Source organism: Strongylocentrotus purpuratus, unplaced genomic scaffold (assembly GCF_000002235.5).
Source record: "Strongylocentrotus purpuratus isolate Spur 01 unplaced genomic scaffold, Spur_5.0 spur5_scaffold_21, whole genome shotgun sequence".
NCBI lineage: Eukaryota > Metazoa > Echinodermata > Echinoidea > Camarodonta > Strongylocentrotidae > Strongylocentrotus > Strongylocentrotus purpuratus.
In genome coordinates, this window is record NW_022145607.1 from 1,445,146 (window position 1) to 1,467,792 (window position 22,647).

Consider the following 22,647-nt stretch of genomic DNA (forward strand, 5'->3'; position numbering starts at 1 on the left):
GGAATGATGTACCAAATAAACGACAATGTGGATGATACAAAGATTTATACTGACCTTGGAATCGACTGATTTATTCGCAAGCACCGAGTAGAAGACGTCATGCATAGTACCAGTAACTCGAGTAAGATCGATCGTAACAGATCTCAGTGATCGTGATGAGCAGATGAATTCAGCCAGGTCCTCTGAAGCCGTCCGTCCACATGGCTTCATAATACTCAGGTCATCCTACAATGTACATGTACACAAATAATATTGTGAGGCTAGAAACGTAAACATCAACATAATCGTATATTATTCTGATTAAAGATAAACTGGTAAAAAAAGAAAATGAATTCTCACAGAATCTAACGAAACTTACACTGAATGTTCAAGATTACAAATAAATGTCATGTGCCAAACAATTTTGGAAGAAAATGTATACTGGCTGAGTAATGAGCTTAGAAAGATAAGGAAATCAGGGTAGTACTAGCCCCGACACCATGTGTGTTGTCCCATATACATCTTTCTGTGTAAGTGATTGTAACTTTACCAAGACTCTGCCAAATTTATGATGATGTTGATGACTCCAGAACCTTGCATTACACACCAATACTTACATGCCTTATGATCAACTTTTCTGATCCATTCCACACCTTTTCTTTCACAATGCAATCGCATTACCAGAACTCAAGTTTATCTTTAATCACCTTCATTGATACTGATGTTTTAATAAGCTTTTTTTTCTCTTCCATTTTCCGTTTGGTTCCTATTTTGTTTTCATAATCTAGATATCGTTATGAATATCAAATAATATCTTAACAACATTACGCATTTTAAAGGAATTATGGTGATCTCACAAAATATTTAAAAAATGGGTTCAGTACGTACGTTATCTCATAATAATTTAAGTTAGCGTTTTATCATATTGGTTTGAACAGTATACACTTGGAAATCCTATTGGGATTGGTGATATTAATAGTTATTATTAATTATTTCAGTGGATGTTTTTAATTTTCATTAATTCATTAGAGAAAGAGGACGATTTGTTGTACCGTTTTCGAAAATAATCCTCGTCGGAATTTAGTTTCCCCTCCATCCCGCGCAAAGCGCGGAAGCTTTTACGTTTCATTAAATCATTAAAGATTCGTATTAACGTTCTCGCCTCTGAATCCTCGTCTGAATTCAGGTTCCCCACCCCCGCGCTTCGCGCGGAAGCTTTGATGTTTTACAAGATTATGAGAGAAAGAAGACGATTCGCTGTACCGTTCTCGATTCTTAATCATTGTCTGAATTCAGTTCCCCCCCCCCTCCCCTCCTGAGCGAAGCTTTGACGTTTTATTAAATTATTAGAGAAAGAAGACGATGCGTTGTACCGTTCTCTATACTCTTAATCCTTTTTTCAAAGGTGTTCTTTGTCTGCTCCTTTTTCTTCCTACGTCCTCTTCCGATTTGGGGGGGACCGCCCCCCCCCCCCCCCTGGCTACGCGCCTGCGGTCAGATAAACACATTTTGATACCTTGTCCGACCCCGCAAGCTCAGGGGTTTAAGGCAATAAATTGCGGTCAGATAAGCATTCAGGGGCCCGCCTTAGGGCCCCTGGTGGGGTCGAGGTGGCTGAGCCGGCCCCGGAAGCTCAGGGGTTTTAGGCGTTTAATTAAGGTCAGATGAGCATTTTTTGTTATACCTTATTATTTTATGACACTGGCAGGTCACTATTTGGCTTGGGTTCCAGGGGCCAAATTACGCAAGGAAACCTGTTTACTTGCTAGACTACAATGTCATACACTTTTGAACCCCCCCCCCCCCCCCTTCCTGATCCACACGATGTTGGCGGAAAAATTGCAACTTATATCCCCCTTCTTTTCTTTTCTTCCTCCTTTGTTTTCCCTTCCCTTTATCTCCTCTTTTCCTTTCTTCTTTCCCTTTCCCTCCTTCTCTCTTATTTTGTTGATGGGGGGGGGGGGGAGGCACCAGCCTGGGAGGCAAGGCCCTTTCGGCCCCTCCGATCTCCTTCTTTCCCCTTCTTTTCTTCTTCCTCTTCTTTCTTTCCCTTTCTCTCTTTCCGTTTTCATTTCCCCTTTTTTTTTCTTCTCTCTCTCTCTCTCTCTCTCTCTCACTTTTTTTGCTCGGCCCGCTCGGCCCCCTGGATCCGCGCCTGCTTTAAATCGTTCCTAGTTTGTTGATTACAATCTAATTTTTTACCAGTTTGAAAATGTCTTACATAGCACTTGACGAGTGCCAGAGTCATGCAAAATAAATAGTCTGTGAAGACTATGAGATTTTGGTTTGAAATAACGCTGCTCTAGAGAAATGTATTTATATGCATTTTGAGAAGCGCTGGACAATTACCTAAAACTGACTTTCTTTGTGGAAATCAGCAACCGCACTGGCGTTGCATAAATTATGATTAAAGGGAAATGTGTAGTAATGAGAAAGATAACGTGCTATAGTATTTGAACGAATATGGGTTCATGCATGGGATCTTATGGTCTAGTAGCCATCTCTCAATGTGTCAGATCAGGGACTTGGGATAGTCCCTGGTCAGATCGTCTTTTGCTATCGAATCCTGATTGTCCACGGGGGTTAGTGTCCTCGGGAGGTAATTGTCCTCAGGGGTAGTCGTCCTCGGGGAATTTCTCCGAGGGGGGGGGGGGTTTCCGGTGGTAATTGTCCTTAGAGGGTAGTTGTCCTCGGGGTGTAATTTTCCGGGGTGTAATTGTCCTAGAACCGTTTGCATATCTGTATCTTATATCATCTGATTTTTTACAGATGATTAAATAATGGATATACCACATTAAGTCCCAAAAAATCAGGGGTTTTAGGCATTAAATTACCGTCAGATGAGCATCTAAGGGCCCGCCATAGGGTCCTAGGTGGAATCCAGGGGCAGAGCCCCCGGGAGCTTAGGGGTTTTAGGCATTTAATCACGGTCAGATGAGCATATTTAGATGCCTCATTAATTTTTAACACTGGCGGTTAACTATTCTTTCTTTCTTGCTCTCATTCTATTTTATTTCTCTTTAATATACTTTTTCAAAACAAGTGGGGGGGGGGGGGGCTCGAGGCACCCAATCCCCGCCCCACCTCGGGCCTGACATGTAGGAATCTCAAGAATCATATTTCTTGCCTGGCTGTAAATTTAGTAATTTGTCATTCTCCAACAAACACATACAAACGTATTTACTAAAAAGTGAGGAAAAATCTCGGAAATTATGTCATTTCTTTCCCTTTCCTTCCTTCTCTCTTATTTTTTTAATTGGGGGGGGGGGGGAGGGCAAGGCCCTTTCGGCCCCCCGATCTCCTTCTTCCCCCTTTTCTTTTTTTCTTCCTCTTCTTTCTTTCCCTTCTCTCCTCTTTCCCTTTCCCTTCTTTTCCTTTCTTCTCTCTTTTTTTTTTTTTTTTTTGCGGGGGGGGGGGGGGGGGGGGGCCAAGGCACGCTCGGCCCCTCCCCCTGGATCCGCGCCTGCAACCCCTTTCAATAAGTATAACAATAATGGCCCTTGTCAATTTGTCTGTCTCAAACCCATAAATTACTGCGTCCTCCATTTAACAAAAATACAAAGAAAATCAGGAAAATCCTATCACATGAAAATGAAGGCGTCAATCAATCACTTGGCGAAAAAAAAACATTAGGTTCAGTACATTACCTGATCATATGCCCGGAGAAACAAATCCCTTCCTTTCTGACAACCATAGATCCATCACTATTATGTTGTCAATAACAAAATCAGGGTGGTCAGGTACTCCACCGAAGAGAGGACAGGGTTTTCTTCGAAAGTAGTGTGATTGGTGACTGGCTCGAGACCATTTTGCCTTTTTGATGTATTCTCTTTTGTTCTGTTAGAATTTAGATCATGAGCCAAGATCTTCATTTATATTTCCCCTCTACTCCATCGGTCAACAGGTGACTTTAGGTCAATATCATCTAGAAAAAATTATGATTTTTTTATCCTTAATGCCATAGTCCCGATTAGATCAATCAAAAAGATATTGATCACCTCTGTCATTATTTATCAGTTATGAATAAACGCCATTATATCGGTCTTAAAAGAAATCCATGAACTATTGAAATTAGTACTAATTTCAGGTGTCAAGAATTGTATATTATAACCAAAATAAATGTGATTGTGCTAAGAGTTCTTCAGGACTTCCCAATCCTCCCTCTCTCTTACATTGAGCAACAGCAAGCCTACTGAATATTAATATAGTTTAGACAAAAAGTGTTGATTTTTTAATATAGTTTTATTTGGTTGTTATTAACATTCATTCAATATAATGTTGCTATCATAACGTATTGAGATTCTTACAATAAATGTTATAGTGTAAAGAGTTTTTCATTGTGGCAACGATATTAATGTAATTTTTTACGAATTGTTGATTCTCGAATATAGTTTTATTTGGTTGTTATTAGAGATAAACTTGAGTTCTGGTAAAAAAAAAGAAAATGAATTCTCACAGAATCTAACGAAACTTACACTTAATGTTCAAGATTACAGATAAATGTCACGTGCCAAACAATTTTAGAAGAAAATGTATACTGGCTGAGTACTGAGCATGGGTGTCGATCCGGGGGGGGGGGGGGGATGGGGGGGATATATCCCCCCCCCCCAATATATCAGGTGGGGGGGATGGCCTGTACAATCATCCCCCCCAATAATTCACCATAAAAAAATTTAAAAAAAATGAAGAGAAAAATTAAGGATGAGAGCCCGATGAGAGTAGTTAATGGTTATTACTCGCAAGATGACCATCAATATACACATTTTGCTATCTCATTTTCATAATACATACATACATGTATATACGAAGTAAATAAGACAACCGTATATGAGACAAGAATAAATTGAATTCTCGCTCATACGGCTTCATCAGGAATTGATGAATTTATTCAATTTGTTCAATCAACAGCATCAGAGAAATGCAGTGCGCCAAATGCAAAGACGCAGCGTCAAAAAGCAACGAGCTAAATGTTAAGCGCGAAGCGCAAAAATAGCAATCTGCAATGCACATCAGACAATCAGACAAGATTTTCGGACATTAGTATGACTTATAAAATAGTTCTCTAGCTGTTATGTTGTTTCCGTTCACCCTTTTAAAAAATCACGTCATTGTATCTTTATTTTTGTTTTTTTCACACATTTTATTTCCTGATATTTCCTAAAAGTTTTTCATTTTTGGAGAAAGATTATTATGTCACAATTTATTTGTAACACAAATTATTTTCAGTGGGGAAACTGAATTCAGACAAGGATTAATATAGAGAACAGTACAACGAATCGTCTTCTTTCTCTAATAATTCAGTGAAAAGGGCAAAGCTGTTGGGGGCAACTGAATTCAGACGTGGATTAAGCGTAATAATCAAATGAAACGTCAAAGTACAGGATACAACGAAGCGTCTTCTTTTACGAACAATTTAATGAAACGTAAAAGCTTCCGCGCTAAGCGCGGAATGGGCGAAAATGAATACAGACAAGGATTAAGAGTAATAATTTATTGAAACGTTAAAGCTTCCACGCTTCGCGCGGTAGGGGAGAAACTGAGTTCACAAAGGACACGATACAACAAATCGTCTTCTTTCACTAATGTGAAAGCTTCCGCGCTTCGTGCAGGAATAGGCGAAAATGAATTCAGACAAGGATTAAGAGACGAGAATGGTACATAGGATCGTCTTCTTTCTTTAATCATCTAATGAAACACCAGAGCTTCCGCGCTACGCGCGAGGAAGGGGGAATTTGATTCAAACATTAAGGATTAAGAGTCGAGAATGGTACATCGAATCGTCTTCTTTCTTTAATAATCTGATGAAACGTCAGAGCATTCGCGCTACGCGCGGAAGAAGGGGAACTTGATTCAAACAAGGATTTAGAGTCGAGAACGGTCCAACGAATCGTCTTCTTTCTCTTATAATTTAGTGAAACGTCAAAGCTTCCGCGTTTCGCGCGGTAGGGGAGAAACTGAATTCATGAAGGACACGATACAACAAATCGTCTTCTTTCTCTAATGTGAAAGCTTCCGCGCTTCGCGCAGGGAATGGGCGAAAATAAATTCAGACAAGGATTAAGAGACGAGAATGGTACATCGAATCGTCTTCTGTCTTTAATAATCTAATGAAACGTCAGAGCTTCCGCGCTACGCGCGGAGGAAGGGGAACTTGATTCAAACAAGGATTAAGAGTCGAGAACGGTCCAACGAATCGTCTTCTTTCTCTAATAATTTAGTGAAACGTCAAAGCTTCCGCACTTTCGGGGGGGGGGGAACTCGCCTCCCTGCACGCAACCCCCTAGGGACCGCGCTTCGCGTGCTCACTACCGCCCCCTAAAATGAAATCCTGGCTACGCGCTTGGGAGGGTGCAACTTGCCACACGCTTCTTCCTCTTGATTGCTTTGATCCATTGCCGAAAATATTTTGGCACCTATCATCCCCCCCCCCCCCCCCCAACCACGGATACAAATCGACACCCTTGGTACTGAGCATAGAAAGATAAGGAAATCAAGATAGTACTAGCCCCGACACCATTTGTGTTATCCCATATACATCTTTCTGTGTACAGGGATTGTGACTTTACCAAGACTGGGCCAAATTTATGATGATTTTAATGACTCCAGAACCTTGCATTACAACATGCTATATGATCAACTTTTCTGATCCATTCCATACCATTTCTTTCACAATGCAATCGCATTATCAAAACTCACCTTTATCTTTAACATTCACTCAACATAATGTTGCTATCATAACAGATTGAAACTCTTGACATCCACTCTGTTGGTCTCAGTGAACGTCCCTATGCATCACGTGATCTCGCTCAGTTCGTCTGTAAGATTACACATCTGAAGGACCTGTCAATCTACAATCAGTTTCACGATGACTTCTTCTCAACATCGTCATCGATGGCATCATCTGCAAAGGTATCGATTTGATCATATATTCAAGGACTCTTAACAAATCACTACAAGTTTTGTTATAATGGAGGTGTACTTTTTCCTATATAGTCAAACGCGAGTGTACAATTTCCCTTTTTTCGTACACTGTTAAAAGGAAGCAGCTAGGTAAAGTTAAAGGGAAAGTCCACCCCCAAAATAAGTTTGTTTCGATAGAGGCAGAATAATAAGAAAATCAGGTGAGTGAAAGTTTGAGCAAATTCTGAATGAAAATAAGAAAGTTATGAATTATTGAAGTTGTGATCAATCAAATACAATTTGGCAACTCTGTGACTTATTATACGAGCTCTCCTTCATTTGCTTTGTGCATAATATTCCATAAAATTATGTTTTCTTCGTTATTGATGACGGAATATATATTTGTTCCTTGCAGGGGGAGTATAGAAACATATTTGCAATTATTATATTTAGGGTGCATGTATGGTTGAAATTTTTCTTAAGGGAAGATGAAAATTTTAGATTTTTTTAGTACTGAGCAAATGGAAGTTGAGCTCGCATGATACGTCATAGAGTTGCCAATTTGTGTTTGATTGATCACAACTTCAAAAATCCTAACTTCCTTATTTTTAATCGGAATTTGCTCAAACTTTCACTGACTTGTTTCTCTCATTTTTCTACCCCTATTAAAACTAACTTAATTTCAGGGTGGACTTCCCCTTTAATCGTTTTAGAAAGGGGCTTCGAAAAGTGATTATCTGTCATTATACACAAACAGAGTAAAGATTATAAAATCAAAAGTGAATAATACATACCATTCTTTTCATTTCATTTGACATTTCGAAGTGCTGCGGAACTGCTAATGGAGAGACAGCTATTTCAATTCGTAAATACTGATGAGAAGTCTTGATACAAATATTTTAATTTCAAAACCTACAAAAATGACAAATCAAATCTCTTCGTCGCCGTTGTATTATTTCTGTAATCCTCTGAAAATTGCAATGTGTTCCATATATATATTTGTTTTCACACTTTTCTGGTATGAAAAATAGTTTTCAAGTACTTTTTCAATCAAATGTCAGATTGACGTATTGCTTATGTAAATGAATGAGAAAGGCTAATGTATCATGATGTAAAATGAACTTGAAAATGAACTTGAACTTGAAGTGTTATTTTGTTTAGGTAGTATAATGTTAGCAATTGTTTGTCCAACACAATGTTAATATTATACAGATTAAGACCTGACATCCAGTATGGGGACCTCTCAACCCCCACCCATAATTTTCCGACGTAAATATGTATTAGGGTCAGTTAAAATTACCAGATCGTATGCCCGGGAAAAGAAATTCCCCCTCCCTGTCATACAATCATAGATCCCCCACTATAACTTTGTCAATAACATTATCAGGGTGTTCAGGCTCTCCAAGGAATAAAGGAAAGGGTTTTCTCAAGAGTAGTGTGATTGGGGACTGGTTCGCGACCGTTTTGCCCTCTTGTTTTTTTCTCTTCTGTTTTGTGCTGTTAGAATTTAGATCATGAGCCATGGGTCAACATGATCTAAAAAAATATTGTTCTTTTCCTTATCCATAATGCCCACAGTCGCGATTGGATCAATCAAAAAACATATTAATCACCTATGTCATTACCTATCAGTTATGAATGAACACCATTGAATTGGTTTCAAAAGAATTCAGAATCTATTGAAAATAGTTCTAATTTCAGATGTCAAGACTTCAAGTTTAGGTTCAAGTTCAAGTGTTATTGTTTCACATTTACCACAAATATAGATATATATATATATATAGATACATATATATATATATATAATTATAACATAAACAATTATACATTACATGTAAAATGGGCACGTCTTAATGATTCTCAATTCATATAATAGATTAAGTGAAATGTGAGGAACCTATTAAAAAGCCGTACCTGTATATTATAGGTCCGTGGAAAAATAAGTATTGTAGAGAAAAAACCGCAGCAGTAGAGAAGGACGTAATTTAGAGGGGAGAATTTAAAACACAATGGAAAAAGGAAATGTGTATACAAATACCCGGAGACACCCAGTTAAAACGCGTAGTCGAAATGCGTAGTCACCCGAGCAATTTAGTTAGTTGCAACAAAAAAAGTTACTACGTTAAGATTTGTTACATTGTGGTAACGATATTGATATATTTTTAAACATATCGCTGAATTTTTAATACAGTTATATGGGTTATTAGTAATAATTTATTCAACATAATGTTACTATCATAACAGATTGAGATTCTTAAGCTCAACTATTTGAGACTCAGTGAATGTCCCTCTGCATCACGTGATCTCGCTCAGTTCATCTGTAAGATGACTCATCTGAAAAAGCTGTCACTCGGCGGTCACGTTCACGATGACTTCTACTCAACATCGTCATCGATGGCATCATCTGCAGAGGTATTCATTTGATCATATGTTTAATGTTTTGTTATACTGGAGGTGTAGGCCTACTCTTTCCTATAAAGTCAAACTCAACTCGATTTACTCTCCCTACTAGTACAGCGTTAAGAGTTAGCACTTACGAAAAGTTGATCGTTTCTAGAAGATGCTAAAAGTGAACTTTCTTTCATAATACAAAAACAGAGTGAACATTAAGAGTTTAATAGTGCATAATATACACCATATAATTCTGAGTGCTACGGAATTGCTGATAGAGAGACAGTTATTTCAATATTATTATCCCCGTTTGTATTATTCCTGAAACCCTTTGGAAATTGCAAAGTGTTCCATGTACATTTTATTTCACACTTTTCTGTTATGTAAACAAAAATTCGAAATACTATTTCATTGATTTCATCTGTAATGCCCCAGAGTACCGATTGGATCAATCAACAACCTATTGATCACCTCTTTCATTACCTATATGTTATGAATAAACACCATTATCCTGGTCTCAAAGAAATCCAGGAACAATCGCAATTAGTGCTAATTTCAGGTTTCAAGACTTGTACATCATTACACAATAAATGTAATTGTGTTATTAGAGTTTTTCATTGTGGCAACGATATTAATATAATCTTATAGATATTGTTGATTGCTGGATATAGTTTTATTGGGTTTTTATTAGTATTCATTCAACATAATGTTGCTATCATAACAGATTGAGACTCTTGACATCCGCTCTGATGAACTCGGTGAATGTCCCTCTGCATCACGTGATCTCGCTCAGTTCATCTGTAAGATGACTCATTTGAAGGACCTGACACTCGACGGTCAGTATCACAATGACTTCAACTCAACAGCGTCATCAATGGGATCATCTTCCAAGGTATTGATTTGATCATACATTTTAGGAATTTAAGCAATCACTACATGTTTTGTTATACTTTAAAGGCCGGCTGTACTAATTCAGCCAGAAGGGATTAGACCACTCAGCGAGGTCACTGACAGGTGGCTATCTCATTAACTCAACTTTTAATTAACATAAGAAAAAGAGGATCATGGGGGACCAACACCGATTGGGGAAGTTTTCTATATAGAGGGAGCAAGTAGCTACAAGTAGCACAGTGTGGCTTAAGTGTACTCTTTGAGTTGCATCAAATTAAAAAGGAGGATCTAAGCTTTCCAAATATGTGTCATTTATTAATTATAATTGCGATTAGGTTATGATAAAAAATCGATGATTCTCGGTTTCGTTTTTTTCTGGGACGCACTGTATAGTCAAACGAAATTGTACGATTTTACTGTTCAAAGTACTACACCATTAAGAGAAAGCAGGTAGGAAAAGTTGAAGTTTCAGGAAGTTGATGCGAAAAGTGAACTTTCTGTCATAATACAAAAACGGACAAACGTTATAAAATTGATAGTAAACGTAATATTCTTCATAGCTTTACTTCATCCAAATATATTGAAAAATGGCAATGGACGGCTTCTATAATGAACAAGAATTGATCACTTCTATCAGTTCTTTCAAAACTATATCTAGTAATGTGAACATTAGGCATATCGTTGTATCAATTCAGCCAGGCTATTCTAGTGATAATCCATATAAAAATATACACCAAGGGCCTGTCATTATGTTTTTCACTAAATTAACAACTCGTTTTCCAGAGGTCACAGCAAGGATTTCCCCTGGCACCACGTGATCACTCCACGGGGTAAATAATGGCGGATCGAGAGTAGGGGCAAATGCCCTCCTCCCCCCCCCCCCCCCCCTCCTTCGGCAAAACCCTGTATGAATGGGTCCGTAATTATGCAATCTACCCATCCCATAAGCCTTGCTTTTTCTCTCCATCTCACTATGTATCAAATATTCAGAGATGCTAAAGACGAAATCCCATAGCGCTTACAAAGAAATAAACTCAAAGAAAATAATAAACTTTGCACTAAATAAGAACCCTGCAAAAACAAAACTACAAGAACTTCGCGCGCAAGACAATGCAACTCAAGACCAAGTTCAAATTGCTGAATATCTAAATGATTATATTGCAGGAGTTGGTCCAACTCTTGCTGAAGCTATTCCACCCTCGAGGAAAAACTTCTATTCTCTTCTACAAAATCCAAACCCAAAATCCATATTTTTCATCCCCGTGCGAGAAACAGAGATAATTGACATAGTAAACAATCTACCACAGAGTCCTGGCTATGATGGAAGCACGAACAGTATTTAAAACATGTAATTTTAGACATTCTAATCCCATTAACTCACATTTTGAACTTATCGCTCATAAATGGTGTCATTCCCATATGAAGACAGCAAAGGTTATACCCATATACAAAAAAGGGGATACACGTGACTGCGGAAACTAACATTTTCCAAAATCTTAGAAAAAATGATTTATACGCGCACTATTAAGTTCTTATAAACAGAATGTGACTCACTTTCTGACTCTCAATTCGGTTTTCACAAAAAAACAACAACATACAACTCACGCAATGCTCATATTTATAAATAAAGTCGGAATATTCCTGGATTTCGCCAAGGTATTCGACATTATAGATCACGAAATTTTAATATATAAACTCTCGCACTATGGTGTGAAAGGAAAGGCCTTAGAGTGGTTCAGGAATTACTTGCAAGACAGGACCCAATTTGTCTCAGTCAATAATTGCGAATCAACTGTCAGACATATTACATGTGGTCGACCACAAGGGTCGTTACTCGGCACACTGCTCTTTATTTTATATATAAATGATCTTAAAAGCGCATCTACCATCATTAATCTTAGTTGCAGATGACACTAACATATCTTTATCTCATCGTGACCCACAGCTTTTACTAGATCATAGTAACTATGAACTGACTTTAATTTATGAATGGATCCAGGCAAACAAAATCTCCTTGGATATTAATAAAACCAAATACACGTTGTTTAGCAATATTATTGACTCACTTCCGGGTGAAGTATTCATAATTGATCGGGAAATTTCCATTACTGAATATGATATTGAAATGGTTCTTATAGAATTGAAATGCGAGATAATAAATATCCTCGTTTGTTGCTTGTACCGCCCGCCTAACTCGGGTCCTGAATACTTGGACACCTTCTCGAATATGTTAGAGAGTATCATAATGGAAAATAAGGATTTGATTATTCTTGGTGATTTCAATGTTGATTATAGCAGTGGAAATGATACAGCAATCCACTATTAGAATGTCTTTTTGCTTTGCATCAGCTTATCCACAAACCAACACGTGTAACTGCATCTTCTTCATCTTGTAGTGACCTGATTGTCACTACAATGCCAGATTCGCATATTATTAGTGAAGTTGGTCAGATTTCTTTAAGTGATCATTACATGATATATACGTGTGTAAATTGTAAAGTAAATAATTCATACTCCACTGGTAAAACTGTGAATGAAGCTGAGTCTAAATTACAGATTTGCATCAACGAATTTGAGAAATGGTATAATAATAATAGTGAAAGATTAATATTGATAAAACTCATGTTATGGTTGTATCCTCGAGAGTTAATTGCAACCAAAATGAACTAAACGTATGTTTAACTGGCACCAAACTAAAACAGGGTGATTCGGCGAGATATCTAGGTGTCAATATTGATTGTCATTTAACCTGGCATGAACATGTCAAACAAGTGTGTCAAAGCCTTTGCATATAAACTTTTCTTATTACGAAGATTAAGTAACACACTAAACACGTCCCTGCTATTACTTTATATAATGCAACCATTCAACCATGTATTGATTATGCATGCTCAGTGTGGGGAAACTGTTCACTTAAATACCGTGATTATATTCGTCATGTACAGAAAAGAGCTTCCCGTATAGTGTCGAAACAGTATGGTTCACGCGATATCAGCGTCTCTAAACTATTTAAAGATTTGAAATGGCAAACTTTTAAAACTAGGAGAGATTTTTTTATTAATATGATTATGTTCAGATGTATACACGGTAATGCTCCAGTAAGACTATGTAATGAAATTGAAATGTTTTGTGATATACATGGTTTCAACACTCGCAATTCTGACTCACTCAATGTGGTCTTACCAAAACCAAATACTGAATTATTCAAGCAATCGTTTTGATATTCAGGCCCGAAACCATGTAATTCTCTCAAATGAAATGCAAAATCATCATACTCTTTCCTCTTTCAAAAATAGTTATAAACGCACATTTTACTGAAATAAAAAAAAAAATCAGTTTTACATGTTCTGGCCCGCCGTACTTAATAATCATGATAATCGTTCATCAAAGTTTGTTTATCTCATTTTATGTGATATATTTATATTTATGTATTTATTGTATATTGTATTGCAGATGCTTTCTTATGTAAAATATTTATATGGATTCTAACCATGGGGATTCTTAACCGTTTTTATTGTTGCTATTATATTTTTTTCACTCAACAAATAAGATTGGCATTCATTAACTTCTTTCAAACGAATTTCTAATATTGTGTTTTTTGCATTTTACAGCATTCTGTGTATTTTTTGACTGATGTAATGAAAAAAATCCCATTGGTTAGAATTGGAAATGTTTAATCATGTTAACAGGACATCGATGAAAAACAGCTTTGCTGATTCGATTGTTTCTTTGTGATCCTGTATATATATGTCAAATAAATAATAATAATAATAACGAAAAATGGAGCAGCCGTTGACTGTGTTCAATCTACAGCATTTCTTGGAATATACATCGACAACAAACTATCATGGAAAACACACATCGATATACTTTGCCGACTTGTTTCGCGAAATATTGATCACTAGAATCCCTTGAAACATTTAAAAAGAATCTAAAGTCATATATGTTCGAAGGTTATTTAAGTTAATTATATGTTGAATGTACATCTATACATTTTTTGTTTCTTCCCCCTTCTCATTTCTCTATGTATCTCATTTTAATTCTATCCCTCTGCGCCTCAAAATAGTTTACTAGATCGATGGCGCATAATAAATGCTGTATTATTTTTATTATTATTATTATTATAAACACATTTAGACTACAATTCCCTCACAAAATATTATTATCTCTTTACTCAACCCTGATACTGCCTTATCTACACTTTGGAATTCTTGCTTGGGTAATTCAAACACCATATATATCGATAGAATACTTCTTTTACAGAAACGTGCAATCTGAGTGATAAATAATACTCACTATTGCTCACAAACTGACCCTTTATTTTCGAAAGACAAAACTTTAAAAGTTAAAGATTTTTATTTTTCACATCTCGGTATATTCATGTTTCAGCTGTGTCGCCAAGAACTCCCATCAGCCATAATTGAACTCTTTACAAAAAATGACACTGTACACACATACCAAACACGACCTGCAACACGTACAAACTATCATCTTCCTCTAACCAGGACAGTTTTCGCCCAAAAACTATTTCATACACAGGACCAAACTACTGGAGCACCATTGATCTGAATCTCAAACAGCTTAAAAAGTGTGGCAGTTTTAAAAAACATATCAAATTGTTATTATTGAATTCGTACATGTTATGCACAACGATACTATATTTTTCCCGACTGTGACTCCCGACCTTCAACATTCTATTATAAAAACTTCCTTTTCTCTCTCCTTATTCTTCTTCTGACCCCCATTATTTACCTTCTCTTCCTATCTTCTTTCTTTCATACATCATCCATATCATTACATTGTTTTTGTATGTATACTCTGATTGTGTTATTATTATATTTCTACCCTATTATGAATGACACAATGTCAAAATTATTTTGAGGAACTTAAATTCTACAAGCTATATGCTTTTTTTTAAGTTCCTTTTTTCACATGTAATTTAGAAATTATTTAGTGTAAATGCCATACAAACTTATGCTATGTAGATGTCTTTATGGTTCACGAATATCAATTTTATAAATATGCTATGTTTTGTTAATGTATTGTATTTTTTGTTTTCATGTGAAATAAAAGAAACTGAAACTAAACTATAAACTGTACCTGCGTTTAACATATTTCTATTGGGATATAATTAATGATACATTTCTTATAACTTTGACTATCATGCAACTTATATTTGCATTTGCAAAAGCTTTTTCGCATTTATTCGGCTCATGTCCTTTTAAATCTTTTTTTATATTCTACAATACCCATGAGGCTAGCATTAGTGATTTTCATGATTTTTGTCACATTTTCCGTAAAATTTAAGAACGCAATTACATGACTGTATATATTTAAAAGCAATCAAGCCTACTACATTTGCTAGTGCACTTTAATTTCCTTTTTTTTTTAAATAATTGTACATGATCACGACCAGAGTTGTAACACGAGCCCCACCCTGACTGAGCTGACAGTGGATTGTGACACACTAAAAGGATGGCAGGATTGTGGTTCGATGTTTGACAATGTGAAGAGGGTCACTATACAGGTAGGGAGCAAGATCAAATGTGACGTCATCCAGAGGATCCATCTACCAGGAACAACAGAACTCACTATTCAAACACATGAGAGTGCAGGTCTACCGGCTGGTTTCCACGAGGAGCCCACTTCACTACCCAAAGCCCTCCTGATTATCTCCCCTCAGTTTGTCAAGGTGACATTCAGGGATCTTGACATTGGTAACAGTAAGATGGAACTAATCTTACAAGCTTTCAGATCACCTCACAACCTCAAATATCTGAAGATTATCAGGTGAGAAATGATGTCATTTGTTAAAAGAACACTTTGATATGTTTCATTTCTTTATCCCCCCCTCTCTCTCTCTCTTTCTCTCTCCCATCATTGAGTCCTATCCAGAATACACTCAATTATTAATGAGCATTTCCATCTTGTAGAATCAAATTAAAATAATACGAAAAATCACGAGAAGCACCAAAGGATAAATGCTTCTATTCCGTCTATTTTGATATTGGTAGATTCATACGATGCGGGTCAGATGAGGGCGTGGATGGTGTCATAATGGCTTGCAATAAAGACCAGGTCATGGAGGTGGAGGTGGAGCATGGCAAACCACGTGGGTAAGTCCTTCAGACTCTTACTTCCAGGCTTGCAGTGCTCAAGGTTCTACATGTCCCATTTGCAGGTCAAAAAATGAAACGGTTGAATTGCAACAGCATTTAAAAGACGATACTTATTCAGAACTTCCCTTAAAAAGAAAAGGTTTGAAAATAGCTTTTTGTGGGAAAATAACCGTGACGACTATTCGTTGTCGAATCGACATATTGTGATTGCAATTACCTAAGTAAAAGTCTGAAATTTAGACCTTTGTACCGAATGGTCGTACGTTTAATAATTCCTGCAAAGTTCTCAGAATTTGATGTTGGCTGCACAAGGGACATAGTATCTTAAAACTGTAATTGCATGACAAAGATTCCATGATTTCCATGATTTTGAAAGATTCATAACTTTCTTATTTGTAGTCCGATTTTTCTGAAACTTTCACCGAATTGTTCTATTATTGTTCTGCTTCTACTGAACATATTTAATATGAAGGTAGACATCTCCTCTAACGACTTACTGGCTGACTAGAGTGTATGCTATAATAGACAAAGCTTACATAAATAAGTGTTAGTTACTATGTTTAAATGTTTTTCTTCGTTTTCATCGAGAATGATAGGAACTGACATTATGTACCACTCATAGTCTCTCATCAATTAATCGGTGCAAGATGTAACAAAGAGTTAACAAATGGCGTGCATGTAAATTAATATTCCTTTGGAAATGTGTATCATGAATGTTCAAGGGTGCATATTGAATAATTGGCTTAGATTACCGGATTAGCGAAGTGATGAACTTAAGGTATTTATACTATTTTCTCATTACATGTTGGCCTATTTCTTTACATTATTCGCGCATGTTTGTATTAGACATTTTCTCAGTTTTAAATAGATAAGATTAAACAGATTTCGCCCATTTGCATGTTGGAGAAGAAAATAAATTCAATTTTATTTAAAATCAAATGAGTAAAGATGGTTCTGATCGATGTAAAGCTGTGTGTTATTGAAGCTTTCTGCTTTGCCCTTCGTTCACTGCTCTACGTTTTTATGTTTTAATGTAGCGCTGACTATATGTTGATGCAGACATTTACACATCTCTCTCTCCAATTCTTTCTCTCTTTCTCTCCATCACTATAGTGATAATTTCTTTTAGATATCATAGAGATGGTACCACACTCGATCTGACGAATCAGACGGAGCTGACAATCTTTGCACTCAAACAGGAATTGTGGGCTGAAATGAAAAGTGCCTCAAACACATCATCGAACTTTTGCTTTTACCATTGTCATGCAATCGATTTCATTATTCATGCAGTGAGTCCCGTTGACATTCATATGATATAGACGGATATGTATGCTTTACATCGGTATTGCAGCTCTTGTGATTGTGATTTTGAATTTCATTCTTAATGTTACTCTCAGTGTTCTTGCATCTAATATACTTTAAAGGGTGTTAAGTAGATTTACACGGTGAAAATATAAAAATATCATGATTGAAATTTTCTTAAAGGTATGATGGAAAAATATAATATAAAAAATCATATATAAATTATTATATAAAAATATTATAAAAAATACAGTGATATTTCTATTCGAATTTGAATTGTGCAACTGGCAGTGCTTTACTCACCACATTTGCTATGAAGAGAACGAACGCGATGCAGAGTTAGCCCAAAGTATGCTTGCGTCAGCGACTGGCGGAGGCATTGACGCACCATAAGAGAGTAATATCGCACCGAAAAGTTAATGCAAATCAAACAGTGCAAACCTCTCTTCGAATTAAGAGTGTTATAGTCGGAATCACCTAGCTCGGTTAAAGCAAGGAAACAAAGCAATCTAAACGCAACCTCGTGTGCAACAGGCATTGTCAAAATGATGTCTGTGCCATTAGAATCAATTGTCTTTCATGATTTATTTATTAGTCAGGTCTCCTTAGAACCAAAAGGGATGCTATAAATGAGAGACTATACACACGGCAAACATGAACAAGTGAGATTAATTTGTTGAAAAAAAATAAAATATATCAATATCGAATATGCAAACGGTAATGCAAAAATAAAAAAATAAATGAATATATACAAAGAATAAAAAGTATAAACGAACGAACTATATAAACGAACCAACAAAAAATCAAAACAAAAATGCTGACCGTTTTTATTTTACCGTATTCTGAGCCACGTACTCATACTCTATTAATACCCCATCATCTATTAACAACACACTATTGGACAAGGTCATGCAATTTGCTAACTTGCAGGCCTATTGTCTTTGTGTTTGATAATTGAAACCAAAAATATAGATAGGAAATAAAGGAATGTATCTCGTCATATATTAAGGCCTATATCGACCATCCAAAAAAAAAGGCCAAATGAAGACCACTTTTAATTCACAAATACAATACTGTATAGTTGTTTTATCCAATATATCTTGTGTATGTACTGTTGCAAGTATCACATAAAAGGTTTCTTATGATTTATGATTTTCATTTTGAAAGGGAAAACAATCTTGTCTGATATATTTGAGGTGGTAATTGTGTCTGTTGATAGTTTGTAAATAACGTAGCCAAATGATATGTGCCCTTAGGAATGTCTTTTTATCTTGTTATTAATTACTGACTAACTATAAATGCATAGGAATTTTAAATATCCAATCAGCTGTATTTTTACAAGTTCAACTAGTGATTGTACACTTTTACATTCAATGCAAGAACATAATTGAGAGTAATTCATGTAGCATAAAGCTTAATATTTTGAAAATATTTCTGTATTTATCATGTTTATTGTATAGCGCACTGAGACATTACCGCATTTTGCGAAAATATTCCAAGGCACAATTTATCACTAGTAATAGTAATAGTAGTAGTAGTAGAAGTAGTAGTAGTAGTTGATTGTGTTGTTATTGTTGTGGTCTTATTGACGATTTTGTTGTTGTGGCGGTATTACTATGAGTATTTGTGTTGATTAACATGATTTATCAATATCAAGTATTCCATTCGGTATCAGCAAAATATTGTTTACTGAAACTTGAGTATTTTATATATATTGATTAGATTATAAAGAATGTCGTTCGTCGTTAATTTACAACGTAGGTCTATTTCGTTGCACACATGACTAACTAACTATATATATTAGAAACCCTTATCTTGGATTTAGCAGTGATGAATTACATTCATCTTCATTTGTGTATTGTAATATAAATTGACAAATATGTTAACATGACAATTTTAATGTGGTTATAATGTAGGCTCTATTAACTAAATGTAAATAATATAATGTGCCTTTAATTTGTCTACTTTTATCTATGTACTATCTTTTCGTGTATTGTGTATATGTTCCAATTTATCTGTAGTTTGGTGTATTTTAATGAGCATGACTATATTTGTTATTGTAATTAGTTTTCAGAATACAATTATTCTGCATTACCATTTACAGCGCAAAGGGACTTAACAGACAGTACAATGCGCTGTATAAATAATTACTTATTGTTATGTTGCTTAATGAAACCCTTACTAATCCGAGAACTCTATTATTTTGTACTCTGAAGTAGTCAGACTTTTGTCCACATCATTGAAATAAAATTCATTCTACAACTATTTGATTTTTACTCCAGTCTCTAATTCAAATGTATAGGTCTACAACCCTCCCTTCTCTTTCTGTCACTGTTTCTCTCTCCTCATTGTCGAGTTCTATCAATTAGTTTTCAATGGACCAGCGCAATTAACGTTCTTGAATGGAATATGCGAATAGCAACCAATTCGAAAAACCATCATACCCTGCCTACATATATTATATTAAAAAACAACACTTTTCATGAATGGTGCTCAGCACATACTACGTCAGTTTCCTTCCCTTCTAAATTCCCGGTTCTTTCGTATTATATTATCTTTTTCTTAATTATCTTCTGTTGTGCTTTCATGTCAATGTACGAATGTTTAACTAATTTCATAAACGGAGTTCATTATCTTTTTTGTGTATGTCCTTTATCATGATATTCTCTCTTTCTTCTTGCAGCCGTTTCTACTTCTCTGTTCTTTACCTCGCATCAGCTCCATTTCCCTTTCCCTCTGTGTCCGTCTCCTTCTTCTGACTCATTTCCTTCTCTCCACCTCGATCTGCTGTCCTTCTTTCTCTATCACACCTTTCCCCTTTACTCTTTCTTAGTGCTCATTCTATGGGTTATTTTACCTTTTAATGTCTAAGATGTCAACTTCTATGTACATGTATATTTATCATTCATGTATTCCGATTATTACTGTTTTTGTTGTTTACATATCTATTTTCTATTCCTTGTAAAACAATTTCCATGTAAAATTTCCATGGTTTTACCTTGGAAAAATACAAATTGAACCAAATTGAATCAAATTGAATCGTATTAAATTGAAATTAATATACACCGCATTCATATAAAAGTAAAAATGTGATGGTAACTATCAATGTGACGATATGTAAAATTAATGAAGGACTTTATTTTTAGCATTCATTTTTGTATTACATAGTAAACGTCTTCCGATTTGTATATAATATTATTTCTTTCATATTTACCAAGCATTGCTAATGAGATAACTGTATAAGTGTTCTCGTGAATTCATTGACTCACATTGTAAGATATTATGTTTTGAGTTTTAATGATTCTTCTGTTTAATGTCTCATTTCCAATTGATTATTAGTGTATATGACTTTTGATACTTTGTACAGTTATCATATTCTAATATGATACTGTGATAGTAATTAGTATGTTCCCTTCATTTGTATGCTGGGAGGGATCATTAATGAAACTAACCTATATTTTTTTTTAATGCTTTCAAGTCTCAGGGGTTGCTTGCATCTATCCTGGATAATGTTGTTCACAACCATATTAAAGAATGTGCGTTCTGTCAAGATTTGGATGCAACTTATTATGACATATTATGACAGAATGGGCACTTTCCATGTATATAAATAGTACAATAAAATCTTAATCTGAAACAACTCGATGATTATCAAGGTAATCATAATTTAATTCTTTTATTTTCAAAGAGTGTCTTGTATATTGTGTATACGTATGTATATGGAAAGGGGGATTCCGAATGCTGCTTTTATCAAAATATCAAAATAGGATTGAACAAATGTATTACCTAATAGTAGAAAGAAATTGCAGATGAGAAAGGTGATGATGATCATCATCATGATTAATATTATTATTATTATTACAATATTGATCTATTCAGCATGAAACAAAATCAAGAAAAGTGTGAACAGCGGAGCCAACCAAATTTGTAAAGAGTCACGTGGATGCCGGGAAAGAAAAACGATTAATAATAACTACCTGTCGTCTGTTCTAGATTCAACGGTCAATTCATTGTAAGTATAATTCAAACGGATTAAAAACATGGTGTTAACCTTAACAATTAGAAAAGAAAGGAGTGAGTTAACAAGCCTTGTGTTCATGCATAGGCATGCTGCTCTAGATAAAATAAAAGAAGTGAATACATGTACATGTTGCTCCAGAGGGCGCTGTGCAGGTGGCTACAACTTAACATGATGATTTGAACTATAAGGAAATTTTGAGCAAAATCAAAAGACTAATCGGTTGGTGGAAGCAACGAGATTTAACGATGTTTGGCAAAATTAAATTGTTGAAGATATATGTATTTTCAAAACTAAATTATGTTTCGTCTCTTATGACAGTCCCACAAAACATTTTTGAAGAAATCGAAAAGATTTCTTTTAATTTTATTTGGGGAGGGAGAGACAGAATAAAACGGAAAATATTATATCAAGATTACTGCGCTGGGGGACTCAGAGTAACGAATTTTAAGATATTTATCAAGACTCAGAGAATAATGTGGATCAAACGGTTGCTCTATGGAGAAAAGTATTCAGGTTGGAAAGTAACCTTTGACCACTTTTTCAGATCACTGGGGGGGTCGAATTATATTTCTTTGTAATTATGATATAAATAAAATGGAATTGAAGGGTATACCATCTTTTTATAAAGACATGTTGAAGGCATGGCAAGAATTAGATAAATGCAGACACTTTGGAGAAAATAAGAATAATCCGATTATATTTAGCAATAAGTGTATATGTCTCAGCAATAAAACATTTGTTGATGTCGAACTATTTCAGAAAGGTATACTTCAAGCATCAGATATAATTGTCAGAGGTCATTTAAAACCGATCTTACATTTTTTAAATTTGGGTTTTGAAACTAAAAGCTTGCTTAGAATTCAAAAGATCTTTTCAGCAATTAGAAACGATTGGATACAAAGTGATTTTATGAAAGTAAACACTGAACATTTTGAAATAGAATTGATGATATTTGGACGTTTACAGAAACTATGTGATATAAAATCTAGGCGGTTATATGATTACTTCATTGAAGACCTTCAAAAAGAGTATACATTACATGTT

At 35.4% G+C, this 22,647-nt stretch overlaps 1 protein-coding gene across 1 annotated transcript; it reads left to right on the plus strand.

The window, feature by feature from the left end:
* Positions 1 to 850: 850 nt before the first annotated feature.
* Positions 851 to 17,748, plus strand: LOC105447333. The gene is made up of 5 exons (XM_030995056.1): positions 851 to 859; positions 6,721 to 6,888; positions 15,578 to 15,951; positions 16,176 to 16,277; positions 17,394 to 17,748. Exons 1-5 carry the CDS (start codon positions 851 to 853, stop codon positions 17,407 to 17,409), a joined length of 669 nt encoding a protein of 222 aa, XP_030850916.1. The 3' UTR covers positions 17,410 to 17,748.
* The last annotated feature ends 4,899 nt before the right edge of the window (positions 17,749 to 22,647 follow it).

Bases quoted from the DNA above. Each gene is read 5' to 3' on its own strand.
- LOC105447333 (XM_030995056.1), top strand. The intron at 6,889-15,577 runs GTATCGATTTGA...GATCACGACCAG, and splicing joins CGATGGCATCATCTGCAAAG to AGTTGTAACACGAGCCCCAC. The intron at 15,952-16,175 runs GTGAGAAATGAT...TGATATTGGTAG, and splicing joins AAATATCTGAAGATTATCAG to ATTCATACGATGCGGGTCAG.